Genomic DNA, 14,763 nt, shown 5'->3' with positions numbered 1-14,763 from the left:
ACACATTTGATACTGATAGTGATTAGTGAAACACGATGGCGTGACAATAACATCATGTTACGGCCCTCGAAGCCTCACAAACTTCCCAAAACAGGACTATTTAGCCAACAACATAAATAAAAATCAAGCCGCAAGTTTTGCGGCTGTTAAGTTGCAAAATTTCGGTCAGCTTAAGAAAACTTTTAACTGATACCACACTGGTGGATGTGTAAGGAGTATTATAAGTTATTAGTGCTGGCATTCAACCTCTTGAAACAGCGTACCGAACCCCAGCTGCATAGGTGGGTAGTATAGTGCAATTTGGAATGATAAAGATTTAAATTTAGTAAAGTTGATCTAATCAGTGCAGGTTTTATTGGAGCGGTTGTGTGAGGGACAGGTGTTGTATTCTGGTTGTGAAATGTTTGCTAATGAACATCTTCATTAAATGTACTAACACATTGATTGTAACTCATCCTTTATTTTATATAGTAATCCTAATATCGCAAAGAATATTGTGATCCATCATCCAGCAAGTAGATGACTTTGTCTACCTTGGAAGCAGAATAATGAGTGCGGAGAAGGACTTTGATGTTAGGAAAGCAAAGGCATGGGGGGCCTGTCATCAGTTAAACCTGGAAGTCTGGAATGCACAGGGACTTAAAGATCCGTGTCTTTCGAGCAACGGTTGAGCCCGTACTCCTGTACGGCTCTGAAGCTTGGACGATGAGCCAATCCATGACTAAGCGGATCAATGGATGCTACACTAGAATGCTCCGGATGGCATTGAACATACGTTGGCCACAAATCATCAACAACAGTGATTTATACGGCAACATCCCCAAGCCATCAGCGATGATAGCCTCCAGAAGAATGAGACTGTCTGGACATGTAGCCAGGCATGACGACCTTCTGGCAAACCAACTTCTGTTCTGGGACCCTCAGCATGGATACAGGAGACCGGGGAGGCCCCACCTTACGTTTCTGGACATGCTAAAGAAGGACACCAGCCTTTCCTGTGTTGAAGAGATAAGATCTGTTATGGGGGGGGGGGGGGGGGGTCAGGTACTTTAAAGTGTATGACCCCCCCCCCGGCTCACTACCACAATTCCCATGTTCACAGGTGGGATGGTTTAGTTGGCTTATTCAGTTATTCCCAACACCCGACGCAATGTAACTAGGTATAGCCCTTCAGGGAAATTATGCTTTGAGCTTTTGAGAATCTTCAATTTCTCCTTGGCTGGTAATAACCAATGCGAACGATTCTGAGCTTTAGAGGAAACAATAAAGTTGAAAAGGGTCAAAGAACAATTGTTTGACTCTTAAAGTTATTTTAGAAATCACCTTGGTATTTAATAACTATTACCAAATATGTTTGAGTTTCAGTTGTAGTAGTTAAAACCATGCTATGCTTTTTATCTTTTTATTTCTCGGTAAAACTAAAGAGTGTCTTATAACCTCACCAACTTAGCCAGCATGGGGCACGGTCCAGGACATGGGCGCCACAAAAAGAAGAGTATATTACGGAAGCTGGGCCAGACTTCCCTCAATAAGCTGATCCCTAATACGTACAGTCGCAGAATGACGAGGTACAGTGCTTATGATGCTGATGCTGTGACTGTCAGGGTAAGATTTCTACACTACTCTATTGTTTAATTATACTATGTAATAACTAGGGGGGGGGGGGGGAGAGATTTCTACACCACTCTAGTCTGTTGTTTAATTATACTATAAATCATGAGGCTTGCATATAATGAACATATTGACATGTGTGCAGAGTTGAGTCTGTACGGAACCTAGTAGTTCCAGTTCTTTGTTTAACCTGCCGTACAGCAAGGACATCCACTACTTTCTTACTTTAGCCCGGCGAGGCACATAGCTCACTCTACAACTCCGTGTCAAATGCTTCATGTAATAGCTAGGGGGGGGGGGGGGGGGAGAGATTTCTACACCACTCTAGTCTGTTGTTTAATTATACTATGTAATAACTAGGGGGGGGGGGAGATTTCTACACCACTCTGTTGATTAATTATACTATGTAATAACTAGGGGGGGGGGGGGGAGATTTCTACACGACTCTGTTGTTTAATTATACTATGTAATAACTAGGGGGAGAGATTTCTACACCACTCTGTTGTTTAATTATACTATGTAATAACTAGGGGGGGGGGGGAGATTTCTACACCACTCTGTTGTTTGATTATACTATGTAATAACTAGGGGGGGGGGGGGGAGATTTCTACACCACTCTGTTGATTAATTATACTATGTAATAACTAGGAGGGGGGGGGAGATTTCTACACTACTCTGTTGATTAATTATACTATGTAATAACTAGGGGGGGGGGGGGAGATTTCTACACCACTCTGTTGTTTAATTATACTATGTAATAACTATGGGGTGGGGGAGATTTTTACACCACTCTGTTGTTTAATTATACTATGTAATAACTAGGGGGGGGGAGATTTCTAAACTAATCTGTTGTTTAATTATACTATGTAATAACTAGGGGGGGGGGGGAAGATTTCTACACCACTCTGTTGTTTAATTATACTATGTAATAACTAGGGGGGGGGGGGGGGAGAGATTTCTAAACTAATCTGTTGTTTAATTATACTATGTAATAACTAGGGGGGGGGGGAGAGATTTCTACACTACTCTGTTGATTAATTATACTATGTAATAACTAGGGGGGGGGGGGGGGGGAGAGATTTCTACACCACTCTGTTGTTTAATTATACTATGTAATAACTAGTATAGGGGGGAGAGATTTCTACACTACTCTGTTGATTAATTATACTACCTTAGTTCCCAAAAATTTGTGTGCCATTATATTGAGCACAATTTATTTGAGCCCGAAAAATTTGGGCAGAAAATTTGAACTCATTTGGGCGACCGAAAATTTGGGCACAAATTCTTCGAAAAATGAACGATTTTCCACTAAAATTTCAGTTAGATATTTGCCTTAGTTCATTATTATTATTCCAGTCATTTTGCTTTCAATTTTAAGCATGTAGATGGTAGTCTGAGTTGTTTCACATTATGAAATTTACGATCTGCCCAGTAACTACTAAAAAATACAGTGATGATGGCACAGTACAAAATGATAGATATACAATAGTGATATTTAGTCTCTCTTTAGCCCCTGGACTGGCTAAGAAATTCATGCGCAATAAGTACGAAGATTGGTACGCGAAAAAACATAGTGTGTCAGCTCAATGGAGGAGTTTCATCAGACAATGTGAAAATTGATACCCGCTTGACAGTGATCCGTGAAGTACACGCTCGTTGGATCAACGAACTTTTTGTATATTTAAAAGGGAGGCCAGATAACATAAGGAAAGGCTTTGAGAAATCGAGTATAACTGATGCTTGTAGATCAGACTTTACGGTGGATGATAATTCATTTGCAGATCTTGTTTAAATCTCTAGCTATCTGTACCTCTAGCCATTTGTTTTATTAGTAGCTGTTAGCTATTCCAGTTATTTCTATTCATTTAAAATATAAGCCTTTTTACTTGGTCAAGCCATGAATGACAGATTAGAAAACTAAAATTTCAAATATTATTTCACTTGGATATGAAGAAAAAGCCATCTTTCTATAGATTTCAGGGCCACAGGCCAAATGCCAAAAGTTTGGTTAGCAAAAAATTTAGCAGACGGAAAAGATTTATGCAATAAATTTGGTCTGCAAAAAATTTGGGCGAGAGGCCCGCCCGCTCAAATTTTTGGTCGCCCAAATTTTTGGGAATTAAGGTATGTAATAACTAGGGGGGGGGGAGAGATTTCTACACCACTCTGTTGTTTAATTATACTATGTAATAACTAGGGGGGGGGGGGAGAGATTTCTACACTACTCAGTTGATTAATTATACTATGTAATAACTAGGGGGGGGGGAGAGATTTCTACACCACTCTGTTGATTAATTATACTATGTAATAACTAGGGGGGGGGGGGGGGGAGAGATTTCTACACTACTCTGTTGTTTAATTATGTAACTATGTAATAACTATGGGGGGCCGGGGGGGGACTATCCAGTTCCAAAGATTTCTTGACTACAATACCTTGAAATGCTTTTTCTTTAATGCTGGTCAAAATTCATAATCACTATTACTTTGCTGCTGATGAGATTCATTATAATTATTGTCCACGTTCCAACTTTCGCTATTAGTTGAAAGTAACCGCAATAAAACACCAATAATCCAATATGACGCAAAAATCTTACATAAGACATATTAGGCCCCACTAGATAACAGATCTGACATAACATGTATCAGAGTAAATCATATCAAAATAAAATATCTAGATCAGTAAAAAGACAAATTCTATCCAACAACTCAGACAAATAATACTCTTTACAGGGGGACGTTATAGTTGATAGGAGGAAGGAGTTAATTCAACAGATGGAGGATAAGGAGAGTCTCTTTCTGGAGAGTCTGCTGACGAAGATTCACGACATTGGTTTCTATCAATTCTTAATCACTTTATCTTCAGTACTTCCTTATTTTTTTTATAGGTTATTTAATTTCTAGTCACGTGTCTTTAGTTCTGTTGCAAATTATGTACCACCATTACACCAATTGCAATACACTTACTACTTAGTCACTCACCTCATATCACAGCATCAAAGTTTGTTTTGGTGAACACAGAGCATGAGGATTTTCCCATTGTGTATGTGTCTGACGAGTTTCTTAGTTACTGGAAATACTCGAGAAAACAGGTTTGCAATATATTTAGATAGATACCAACCCAGGGGTGTAGGAACAACCGACTGTACCTGAAAATAAATTTAGTTATAATTATCATCGAGTAGCATTTTTCTTTTCTACCCCGGACATGGGCATAAGACTTTAGACCACAGTCAGATCACAATTTCCATCCAAAATTTCAGATATTCCTGAAAGATGGACGGTTGCCGATGTTAGTTGGTGAATCCACCAGGGCAGATTTTGTTTCGAATTTAGAGAAAACAATGAAAGAGGAGGTTGGGCATCATTACAAAGAGTACACCCTCTATAAAGAAGGACATAGTGAGTTGGTAAAGGTTTGCAGGTTTATTGGGGATCCTATAATATGACTGTTGTACAATAGCTTTACTATCATCCCTAAAGCTAGGTACATATTATATAACTCTTCAGAAAATGCTCCTGTTTGATGCTTAACTTTGGGATATTATGCTTGAGTGTCTGGCCACTAACTGCTGTGTGCTTTAAATAACAGTGCCATTCATATCAATCCTAAAATATAATATTTTATCTTTTCACCAGAGAAGACAGTATCCTCAATGGTGAGTGTACTGACACTACCAAAGCACTCAAAAGCTCGTTATGTTCTTGTAACCACCGACGAGATGGACAGTGCCGAACATTTTGGAGTCGATGTAACCACCAAGAAAAAAAACGTTACAGAAATTTTGTCTGGCTTGTTCAACTGTGGAATTGACGAAGGAAAAGAGATGATAATGAACGATAACTTTGTGCCCAAAGCGATTCAAATGGCGACTACGATTCGAGAAGAATTTGAGAAAGATAACAAACAATTTTTTTTGATTATCCACGACAATGCACCTAAATTGTTTTGGGATTGGCTGGTCTTGTATTCTGTTATCTGGGCCATATTTAACATACCATTCGAGCTTTCCTTCCGTATTCCATGTACCTCACCGATGAACACTACCATGGCTGACTGCAGTGACATGAACAAAGGGTCGGCTAAGGGCTCCCTGTTTGAGCAAGAATGGATTGTAAGTAATCTTAAAGACATAAGCATTATTATACAAATAATTTATTTAAGTTAAAATCAGAAATAAACTATATGTTCAGTACAATTTTGTACATTTCTTATTACTAAAACTTTACACCTCCCTATAATAATACTGGTAACACGACTCCTGTCCGACAGCGACATCTGTCCGAAAGCGACATCTGTCCGAATCAGGGTACCAGAAAAAAACGACATCTGTCCGAAATTGTGACCTGATTTCAATACGACACATTTCCAATTAGAGACATGATCTAAACTGTTACTTGCTAAATTGTATACGTAACATGTCCAATTTGAGATATGATCTGAGCCATAGTTTACTACCACAGTTTATTTTAATTTGATGTCGATAAATTGGACAATAGTTTCAATGTTATTTAAATGTTATAAATCAATTCAATATAATACAATATCACAGAATCAAATCTAAAGCATAGTCAAATTTCCGATAGCTTTAAGGAAATCCATAGGGTTGCTGTAGTTGTCGTAATCATCTACAATTCTCTGAAGTTGTCGATCATAACGGATCCATTTGGGTGCACGTGGCTCAGGTAGTTCCCGCCCGTCTCTTTTGGTTTTCTTCACGTCTGTAAGGGCTTGTTCTGCTTTAAGGCAATCAACCACCAATCCTAACTTGCGAAGTTAGGATTGGTGGTTGATGTCCCGATCCAAGTGTTTTCGTAGTATGAAGCAAACTCAGCCATGTCTATAGGAAGGAGGGGCTTCAGGTGTCCAGATTCGAGGGACGTCAGTCTCCGGTACGTAGGCAATAGCTCCAGTCATCGCGAAGAAATCCCGAACAGGAGAGTTTGGAGTCAGGTACTCCTCCCAGATGTTGGTCTGCTTAACATGCTTCAGGAGGGCTTTCTTGTAGTGGAAGATACATCCTCGTCTGGTAGTGGAGGGCCACACGAAAGCAACTGCGTTGTGAATGGCAAGCTCGTAGTCCATGAGGATGGATTGTGTTTGGTAGCCCCCAGAAGCCCAGGTGTCTATCTCCTCGAACAGGTTGCGGTAGAGGGTCGTCGTTTTTCCAGTGATCTTCATACTGCTGTCCTATATGTACTCATGTCCTTTGATGTGATCGACAGCTTGTTAGGGTACGGCTAGCACGATCCTGTTCTCAACTAGTCAATCACGTATCGATGGATCAGATCTTAAGGGATCACATCAGCTTTAGAACGTCACGAGATTACCTGTGAGCTTGTGAAATGCGAATGTGAACCGAAATTACAATATGATCTGAAATTCGGACAGATGTCGCCAAAAACGACTCCTGTCCGACAGCGACATCTGTCCGAAATCCCTAATTCAGCTTTCGGACAGATGTCGCTGTCGGACAGATGTCGCCCAATCAATAATACTAATAACCCATTCTCAGCTCTCGTTGGTGTGTGAGCTTCTTTTCATATTTGACGTGCTTTTCTCCTGCATCACAACCTTCATTAACGATGACGGAGTCGTCATATCTGACATCAAACACATCTTTCAAACATACTTAAAATCCTGGTTCCTGATCGACTTCATGGCTGCGATACCGTGGGAGCTATTCATCCGGATTGGAGGTCTACAAGATGTTAGTTTCCAAATTATTATCATTATTTGAAAGATGATATTTGATCGTATTTTAAATGTGTATTTTAAATGTATTTCTAAAAGAAATTGTCCGTTCAAATTTACTCTGAACGCTATTCAATTTTAGCAGATGTAGCTATCACAATAATGTTCCAGGACTCCTTTCTGTATTTCCTGAAAGCGATAGCGTTATTGAGAGTATTCAGAATAGTTCGCAACAGTAGCTATTACATGTCCTCTGGTTTCTCATCTCTTATTTTCATGATGGCTATTTTCGTCGTCTTCGCTCATTTTATTGCATGCGGATGGTTTGCTATTGGTAAAACATATTTATATTTTGTTTGTCTTATTTTTCAACCGTCCTTTAATTAATCTTAAATTTGATCCTTCGAACAGCTGTTGAGCAATGAAACGCAAACATAATCTTAGCAATTAATTAATAGTTAAATTTGTATAATATGTATATTGTATCAAAATAGTTTTTAGACCAGTCAATATTGTCAGTGAAACTTTTATTAGCTTTGTGATTGTATTTATTATATACTATATAATATTATTATTACCTGGTATTATAACCAGGTAAAAACAACCTGATCCACAAAGACGGATGGTTATACAAGTTTGTTGAGAATTCACAGGATCCAGCTAACGTCGGGAGCTATGATAAAACGCTGCCATTTGATAGATACGCTGTCGGCAAATGTAAGTACAAGTAACCACTTACCAACCTTTAAATTGTTTTCATTAAGTTTCATTTTGGAACGTTTCATAAGATAATGAGTCACTCTCAGTATCTTACAATAAGGTGTCTCAACGCGTTAGTCGACAAGTTACCAGAATACTGCATTTCAGATAACTATGATTCAGGATTGTCCATCCCTAAAGTGTACCTGACATGCCTTTACTTCTCCTTCACCTCTCTCAGTACCGTAGGGTTTGGCAACGCCGCCCCACAGCTACATTTTGAGAGGGTCTACAGTATCTGCCTCATGGTGGTCGGTGGTAAGTTTCTCATAATATAGTCCTCCGGTATTTATACTATTTTACATGTATGACTTACACAATAGATTACACAATAATATCTTAAAAGTAGAAACTCATAAAAACCTTACTCTCAGCTCTGATGTACGCCACCATATTCGGTTACGTTGCAAGTATCATCCATCGTATCAGTCAGCAAACATCTGAATTGAACGAGCGACAAACGGAACTGATTGATTTTATCCATGTGCACAAGTTTCCGGAGTCACTTGCCAGCAGGATGGAAGATTTCTTCTACAATCATTGGTATACAACAAAAGGTGTTGTCGCAAGTGAGGTGAGTTCATTTTTCTGCTCTGTTTGCATCATACCAACTTACCAAGGTCGTTGAAATATCAATTTTTGTAGATCGTCACGAAACATTGCGGTTAGAATTTTGCATTTACCCACTTTAATCTTTCAGATTATGGAATCGTGGCCGAAAGGGTTGCGTGAGGATTGTTTCCTGTACATCCACGATTTGCTCCTAAAACAGTGGCCAGTGCTAAAAGAGGCCAGTATTGGGTGCCAGAGAGCGCTGAGTGAGCGCTTGCAGCGCTTCACACTCTGCCCTGGTGACATGATCTACCATTCTGGAGATTGTGTGGGGGAGATTTACTTTGTTATCCGCGGTCACATTAAGGTCATCAAGAATGACAAGCTCATCGGGGTTTTAAGTTAGTGTTTTTACCGGTTCAATATTTGAGACTTCCCAGCGTCAACTAAAACACAAAATAGCCTACCTGAAATTGTATTTTCTTTTCGTATTGCCTAGTACATATATTGTATGTGTGGCACGACAGAATCATGCTACTTTGCTAGACAAATAAACAACATGTTAAAAGTTCGCATTAGAAATTCTAGTTATCTCATAAAAAGAGTTTTAATTTACCTCAGCTTCTGGCGATGTATTTGGGGAGAGTTTCTGGCCTACAAGAACGGGAAGAAAATCCAAAGCCAACGTACAAGCACTGACTTACTGCGAGTTTGAGGTGTTGTCTCACGAGAGTTTAAACGAGATTATGATTCTCTTTCCCGATTATTGGGACATTTGGGCGGAAAAATTGAAGATTTCTTACGAACTCAGCTCAAAAACTGCTCTTTTTGTAAGTTTTATGTGTGATTTATTCTGTACGATTTTTAAAAACACATCGAATATGCCAAATGTTATATTGGTCTGTCATTGGATGTCTTCCTAATTTAGCTATTAATGAACCAATTTTGTTCTATATCCAAGAACCGGTCCATAAAACATTATTAATTTAGCTAAATAACGAATATATTTTCGTTGCTGAATTAGGTAATATGTAATTTGGTAATAGTCCTCGGGATTTAGGTAACGTTCATGATTATATTTGGATATTAGATAATTTCTATAGCGTTTTAGTCCTGATCCTGATAGTGATCGCTTTTTAGCTATGAAAGCGGGCAAATCTGATAATTAGACATATAATATTATAATTTGTCTAACTAGGAATCTGCTCTTGCGCTCCGTCAAACTCATCCAAAATTAAATAAAAGTACAAAATTTCATATTTACCTTAACATAAACTTCACAGTATGCCGCGCGCGGTGTATTTTGAATTACACGCATAATGCATGATACCTAATATATGATACGTACCTAGATATTTTCATATGCAAGCCTCTTGATTATATAATACCTTAATTTAATCTCAAACAGTGCGACATCGAAAACTCCTATTCTACATTTAATTGAATACATTGTGAACGTTGTCAGAAAGTGAAAATTAACTTCGATAATATTTTAGACCGAGGATACGCCTGATGATCTCGTAAGATATGTTGAAAACCAACGAACTCTCGCGCCTGACTCCATTGTTGAGGAGATACAGAACAAAGTTACAGATCCTAAACAGTATTACTATGATCTATCTAAGAAAAGGGCTCAAACTGGGGATGGAAATTCAGGTATTATATGCAGCCATCGCATCAGTACGTAATTAACAATTCTATGATATCACTTCGAATTTTGACGAATCACCTCATTCAAAACTAAACGAAAGATACTGTAAATCATTAGTTAACAGGAACTCTTTTTGATTGGACAGTTTCTTAACTTTGAATTGATTCCACGACTACAATGTTTCGTAAGACACCCCAATTATGTGGTTAATATATTAACGCCTTTCTTTCACCAGGAATCAAATTTGACAGCAACACAAAACTAATATTGCAACAGGCAAACGAGCTACTAAAGGCTGCTGAAAGTAAATTTGAAAAGTAAAATTAAAATAAGAAACCAACTGTTATTCTAATGACAGAAACATTTCTCTTTTTTTTTTCTAAGATTCGATGTTAGGACTTAGGTAATACGTTAATAATTCAAAGTTTTTTATTACAAATCTTGCTTACATTACATTATAGTTGATTATTGAATATTGTTGGTTACAGATGTTGTAATTTAGTTTGATTGTAGTTGTACAGTTATATTTGAATGATATTCTGATTTTGAAATGGAGAAAACTTGCAATTTTAGTCAGGAATATATAGTATTTATAATATGATAATATATAATTTTAATAAGAATACATCATGATAACTCAGCGGGAAATATCTTAGTCTTTCGCCGAAATCTCATTTCAGATTCTTTTTTTGCCCATTTGTATTTTGTATTTAAACACTCTTTTTCACCGTAGTGAAAATGGATACAGGTACAATCATAGCCTTGTCTTTTGGAGGAGGGGCTGTGTTTGGGTTTATACTGGCAATTATAAGTATTTGCATCGACCGTCGTTGTGGTAGGAAGAAAGGTTCGCTCTTTGCTGATGAAGGATCGCCAAAAGGTAAAGTGATTCTTGCTTGACAGACTTTTTCTCTAAAATTCGCAGTACCATTCTTTCCCCGCTTTGTTGAATTCTCATCATTGTAAACTGCCACCAAATTATCCTCTGAACATATTAATACTGCTACCATTTATCGGAACATCATTTTCACCAGTTTTATAGTAAATTTACAATCTTTCAGTAAAGTCAGATCCTGAAATTGTCGTTTATACCAACATCGGAAAACGCCTTTCTCCCCTTGAGATGCTCTCTGAGGGAACTGGAAGTCAAGTGTCCGACCTTCCTGACGACTGTCCGACACCTAGTATATCAGAGACGGTGAGTTGGTAAACAAGATCTTACATTTTTGTCAGTTATTATTGACAACATGCTTGATTCACTGTAATGAATTTTCTGAAATAGAGCACATTTTAATTCCCAAACTTTAGGTTTTGGTCTGTACACTCGATTCTACTGAACACAAAAGCTCATCCTCTGTTCATTTGGACGCAATTAAAATGGAAGTTTGTGACGTTACCGATGAAGAAAGTCTAGAGTCAGTTGATTTGGACGATATTAAAATGACAGAAGGTAAGGTCACTAAACTAGGACAGGAACATCTGGAGTCGGGGGAACATCTTGAGACGGTGGATGATTCTGAAATGATAAAAAGTGAGGTTCGATTTGTTAATTTTTAAACGAAAAACAATTTCCAGTGGAATGTTCAAACTTTTTCGTTTCTTTGCTGTTCTAACGAATACATTTGCTTCAGGATAGTTCTGTTGGAAGCATTTTCCAGTACATGAATGCTTTATTGTCCGACAGAATAGTGGAAAATTTGTCCACGTCAGAAAGACAAAATATTCTAACTTTGATAGCTCGTCGGTTTGAAAAGACTAAGGTTGGTTTATACTTATCACAATAACTTTTAATGTTACTAAAACAAAGAATATGTAATCAAGAATAGTACATAAAATCTCTCAGAGGATTGAACCGTTAATATACCGCACATCATTTCGCATGAGGATTTGTTCAATTTCTGACTGAAGACCTTCGCTCGTGCACGCCACTGTCTACCATGAGCCTCACAATAAAAAGTCAGCAATGTACATTGTACAGACGGCTGGCACAATGTTGCTAAAATTATAGATTTATTGCTGCGTAGGAAAAGCTTATTTACAGATCGGCAATATTATGAATTCATAATTCAGGAACTGATGTAATTTGCCCGACAGGAAGAAACAGTGGAGGAACCTAGAACATAGTGTGCCTGCTTCGTCTAAATGGGCCTGACCTATCCGCCCAACAAACATATAAAGCTCTCACTGCCGCAGTGCACTGCAAGCTTAGCAGAGAATGCACTATGAACATTGTCAGACAGACATCAGTGAAAGTCAAGCGAATGACTTACGAAGAATTCGAAAGTTGAGGTCCTAATCATGATCGAACTGATTTTTGTCGCAGTGCCAAGTGCAACGTTTTCGCGCGGACATCGATCCATTGGATTTGATGCTATTAGTAATATTAGTAGTATAATAGGGAAATTAATGGATATTTCGCCCTAATTAGTAACGTCTTTCGATTACTCTGTTAACTCATTCTCAATTGATGGATTAGTCATTAGTTAAAGTTTCGATTTAAATATTGTAAAAATTTTTTTGAGAATAGTAATATTTGCGTGTTTGTAAACTAGATTGGTTAAAATCTCCATAAGTCTTATTTTTACGGTGAAGGCGTGTTTTACTTTCATGACCACGAACTGTTCCATTTTATTCTAATAGTACTGAATTTTGTTATTTCTACTAGTACTACTGTTTTTAGTCTAGCCCACGCTTAATAACCTCTATTTTCCAGTCGGTATGTCCTCAACTTCTCGAACTAATGACACCCAGGAACCACTTAATTATTGTGAAGAACTCCAGAAACTGGACGAACTACAACAACTTATGTTGGAGTTGGATGATCAGATCAAAGAGAGTCGACTACAGTCGGAGCTCCTTAACCTTGACATTGCCACCATGTTCGATCCTAACGACACAGTTCGTGCTAAAGAGCTGACTGCAGAGTGTTTAAATTGCTTAAAGGAGGAGGATTGTGAGCCGGAGGGGGAACCTATCAGAGAGAATTAACTGATTGGTTATAATTGTTGATTGTGTTTTTCGTTATTTGAATGCGATTAAAAATGTCTGCTCCACTATCGTTGCAAGGATTGCTCTTGAATGAAAAGAGATATTTCATTTATATCCCGCTCATTTGATTAACAAAGAAATATTTTGTATCACGTGACCCCCATTGTCATTTCACTTAGTTATAGTGGGGGCGAAAGTTGTAGGTTTACAACCTACCAGGACGTGCGCCGAGTTGGACTCGTCGACGGTCCAATATATGGAACAGAGTATCACCCGTTAAGGGCGAAAGCCGCAATACAGCCGCGCGGCGGGCCTACAGCGTGAGGCAAATAAAATAATAATTGATATATTTGCTCACAATTCATGTTTAAATTTAGTTAAATTTGAAGACGGTTTCGAAATAATTGTGTTACATTTTATGAATAAGTTAATCGTTTTTTAATCTTAACTATTTTCTTGCATATAATGCATGTTATTATTATTATTATTTCAAGTTGAACGTAACATTTTAGTTTTAGAATGCAGATTTATCATCACTCATACTATTTATTTCAGAATGATATCATTATGCTTTATAAGTATAACAGTATTGTGCAAAGTGCTCTAACAATTTCTACTTTCAATTATACAACATACAACTTGAGCGTGTTTATTTTGTTATATATCCTAAATCCGTATACGCTGAAAAAGGCTCGACTTTCAATCCAGCATCATGTAAAAATAGTAACAATGAACAAGATCGATCGCAATTAGATAGTTAGAAGCAAAATGGGCTTATAATTAAAATTTATATTGTTGATTGTCATTGTGACATGTGATGATTAATGATCTCGTTTAGGCTAAGGGCCATCTACTTAGGACGTCCGGCAAATAGGGGGCTGATCTTATTAATTCGCTAGCCCAACAATTTCACGTGACTTTGGTTGTAGGTTTATAACCTACCAGGCCGATGCGCGCCGAGTTAGACTCGTCGACGGTCTTAATATAATTCGAAACAAATATTTTACGAGTATCATCCGTTAAGACTTTGGTTTTTATTGTTTATGGTTTTGCAGCCGTACAAAACAGTTTTACAATTTAAATAAACCCTAATCCTAACCCCGAAGCTATCCGGCCATAACCCTTACCCACAACTTTAACCCTTAGTCTTACCTGGGGACCCCCGATCGCAGGCTATTATAGTTATGTTAATCATAATCATATAGAATAAAAATTAAATTCGGAGGAATGACAAGCTGAGCACCGCCCAGTAAACTTTCTTATACGGTTATATTGTGCGCGTGATCAAAATTCGAAATATAGTTTTTTGCGCGCCAATATCTCGCATTTTAGCCTTAGAGTCCAAAAATACATCGGTTTCACAGGGGGAGCTGAAACCAGGTTTTCGATCAAACGCTGCCATGTGTAGCCGAACGTCGCCAAAAGTTGCTCTCGTCCAATGAAATCGCTGCATTTTATTATGTAAACCAAGCTCCGCATATGAATATATGTAATTCAATTATCAATTATG

The 14,763-nt window shown here is 37.9% G+C and overlaps 2 protein-coding genes across 2 annotated transcripts; both read left to right on the top strand.

The window, feature by feature from the left end:
- Positions 1-1,449: 1,449 nt before the first annotated feature.
- On the top strand, positions 1,450-10,797 carry LOC134815241 (potassium voltage-gated channel subfamily H member 1-like). Its single transcript, XM_063823755.1, has 14 exons — positions 1,450-1,605; positions 4,342-4,441; positions 4,603-4,700; positions 4,872-5,010; positions 5,248-5,723; positions 7,125-7,319; positions 7,475-7,637; positions 7,898-8,020; positions 8,171-8,320; positions 8,437-8,636; positions 8,763-9,015; positions 9,236-9,444; positions 10,111-10,270; positions 10,501-10,797. Exons 1-14 carry the CDS (start codon positions 1,456-1,458, stop codon positions 10,584-10,586), a joined length of 2,502 nt encoding a protein of 833 aa, XP_063679825.1. The 5' UTR covers positions 1,450-1,455; the 3' UTR covers positions 10,587-10,797.
- A 205-nt stretch (positions 10,798-11,002) lies between these two features.
- On the top strand, positions 11,003-12,854 carry LOC134815820 (uncharacterized). Its single transcript, XM_063824408.1, has 5 exons — positions 11,003-11,145; positions 11,327-11,463; positions 11,574-11,801; positions 11,897-12,025; positions 12,360-12,854. The coding sequence occupies exons 1-5, from the start codon at positions 11,004-11,006 to the stop codon at positions 12,387-12,389; spliced, it is 666 nt and encodes a 221-aa protein (XP_063680478.1). The 5' UTR covers position 11,003; the 3' UTR covers positions 12,390-12,854.
- Positions 12,855-14,763: the final 1,909 nt, after the last annotated feature.

This window comes from Bolinopsis microptera, chromosome 5 (assembly GCF_026151205.1).
Source record: "Bolinopsis microptera isolate Bmic1 chromosome 5, MBARI_Bmic_1.0, whole genome shotgun sequence".
Lineage (NCBI taxonomy): Eukaryota > Metazoa > Ctenophora > Tentaculata > Lobata > Bolinopsidae > Bolinopsis > Bolinopsis microptera.
This window is presented reverse-complemented; position numbering and strand designations above follow the sequence as displayed.

What these genes read in the sequence shown, in the direction of transcription:
- LOC134815241 (XM_063823755.1), top strand. Translation starts at nt 1,456, where the DNA reads ATGGGGCACGGTCCAGGACATGGGCGCCACAAAAAGAAGAGTATATTA. An exon ending in GACGAAGATTCACGACATTG is followed by an intron (nt 4,442 to 4,602) that starts GTTTCTATCAAT and finishes CTCATATCACAG; the next exon opens with CATCAAAGTTTGTTTTGGTG. An exon ending in CTGCCTCATGGTGGTCGGTG is followed by an intron (nt 8,321 to 8,436) that starts GTAAGTTTCTCA and finishes CCTTACTCTCAG; the next exon opens with CTCTGATGTACGCCACCATA.
- LOC134815820 (XM_063824408.1), top strand. Translation starts at nt 11,004, where the DNA reads ATGGATACAGGTACAATCATAGCCTTGTCTTTTGGAGGAGGGGCTGTG. An exon ending in TGATGAAGGATCGCCAAAAG is followed by an intron (nt 11,146 to 11,326) that starts GTAAAGTGATTC and finishes ACAATCTTTCAG; the next exon opens with TAAAGTCAGATCCTGAAATT. An exon ending in GTCGGTTTGAAAAGACTAAG is followed by an intron (nt 12,026 to 12,359) that starts GTTGGTTTATAC and finishes TTTGCCCGACAG; the next exon opens with GAAGAAACAGTGGAGGAACC.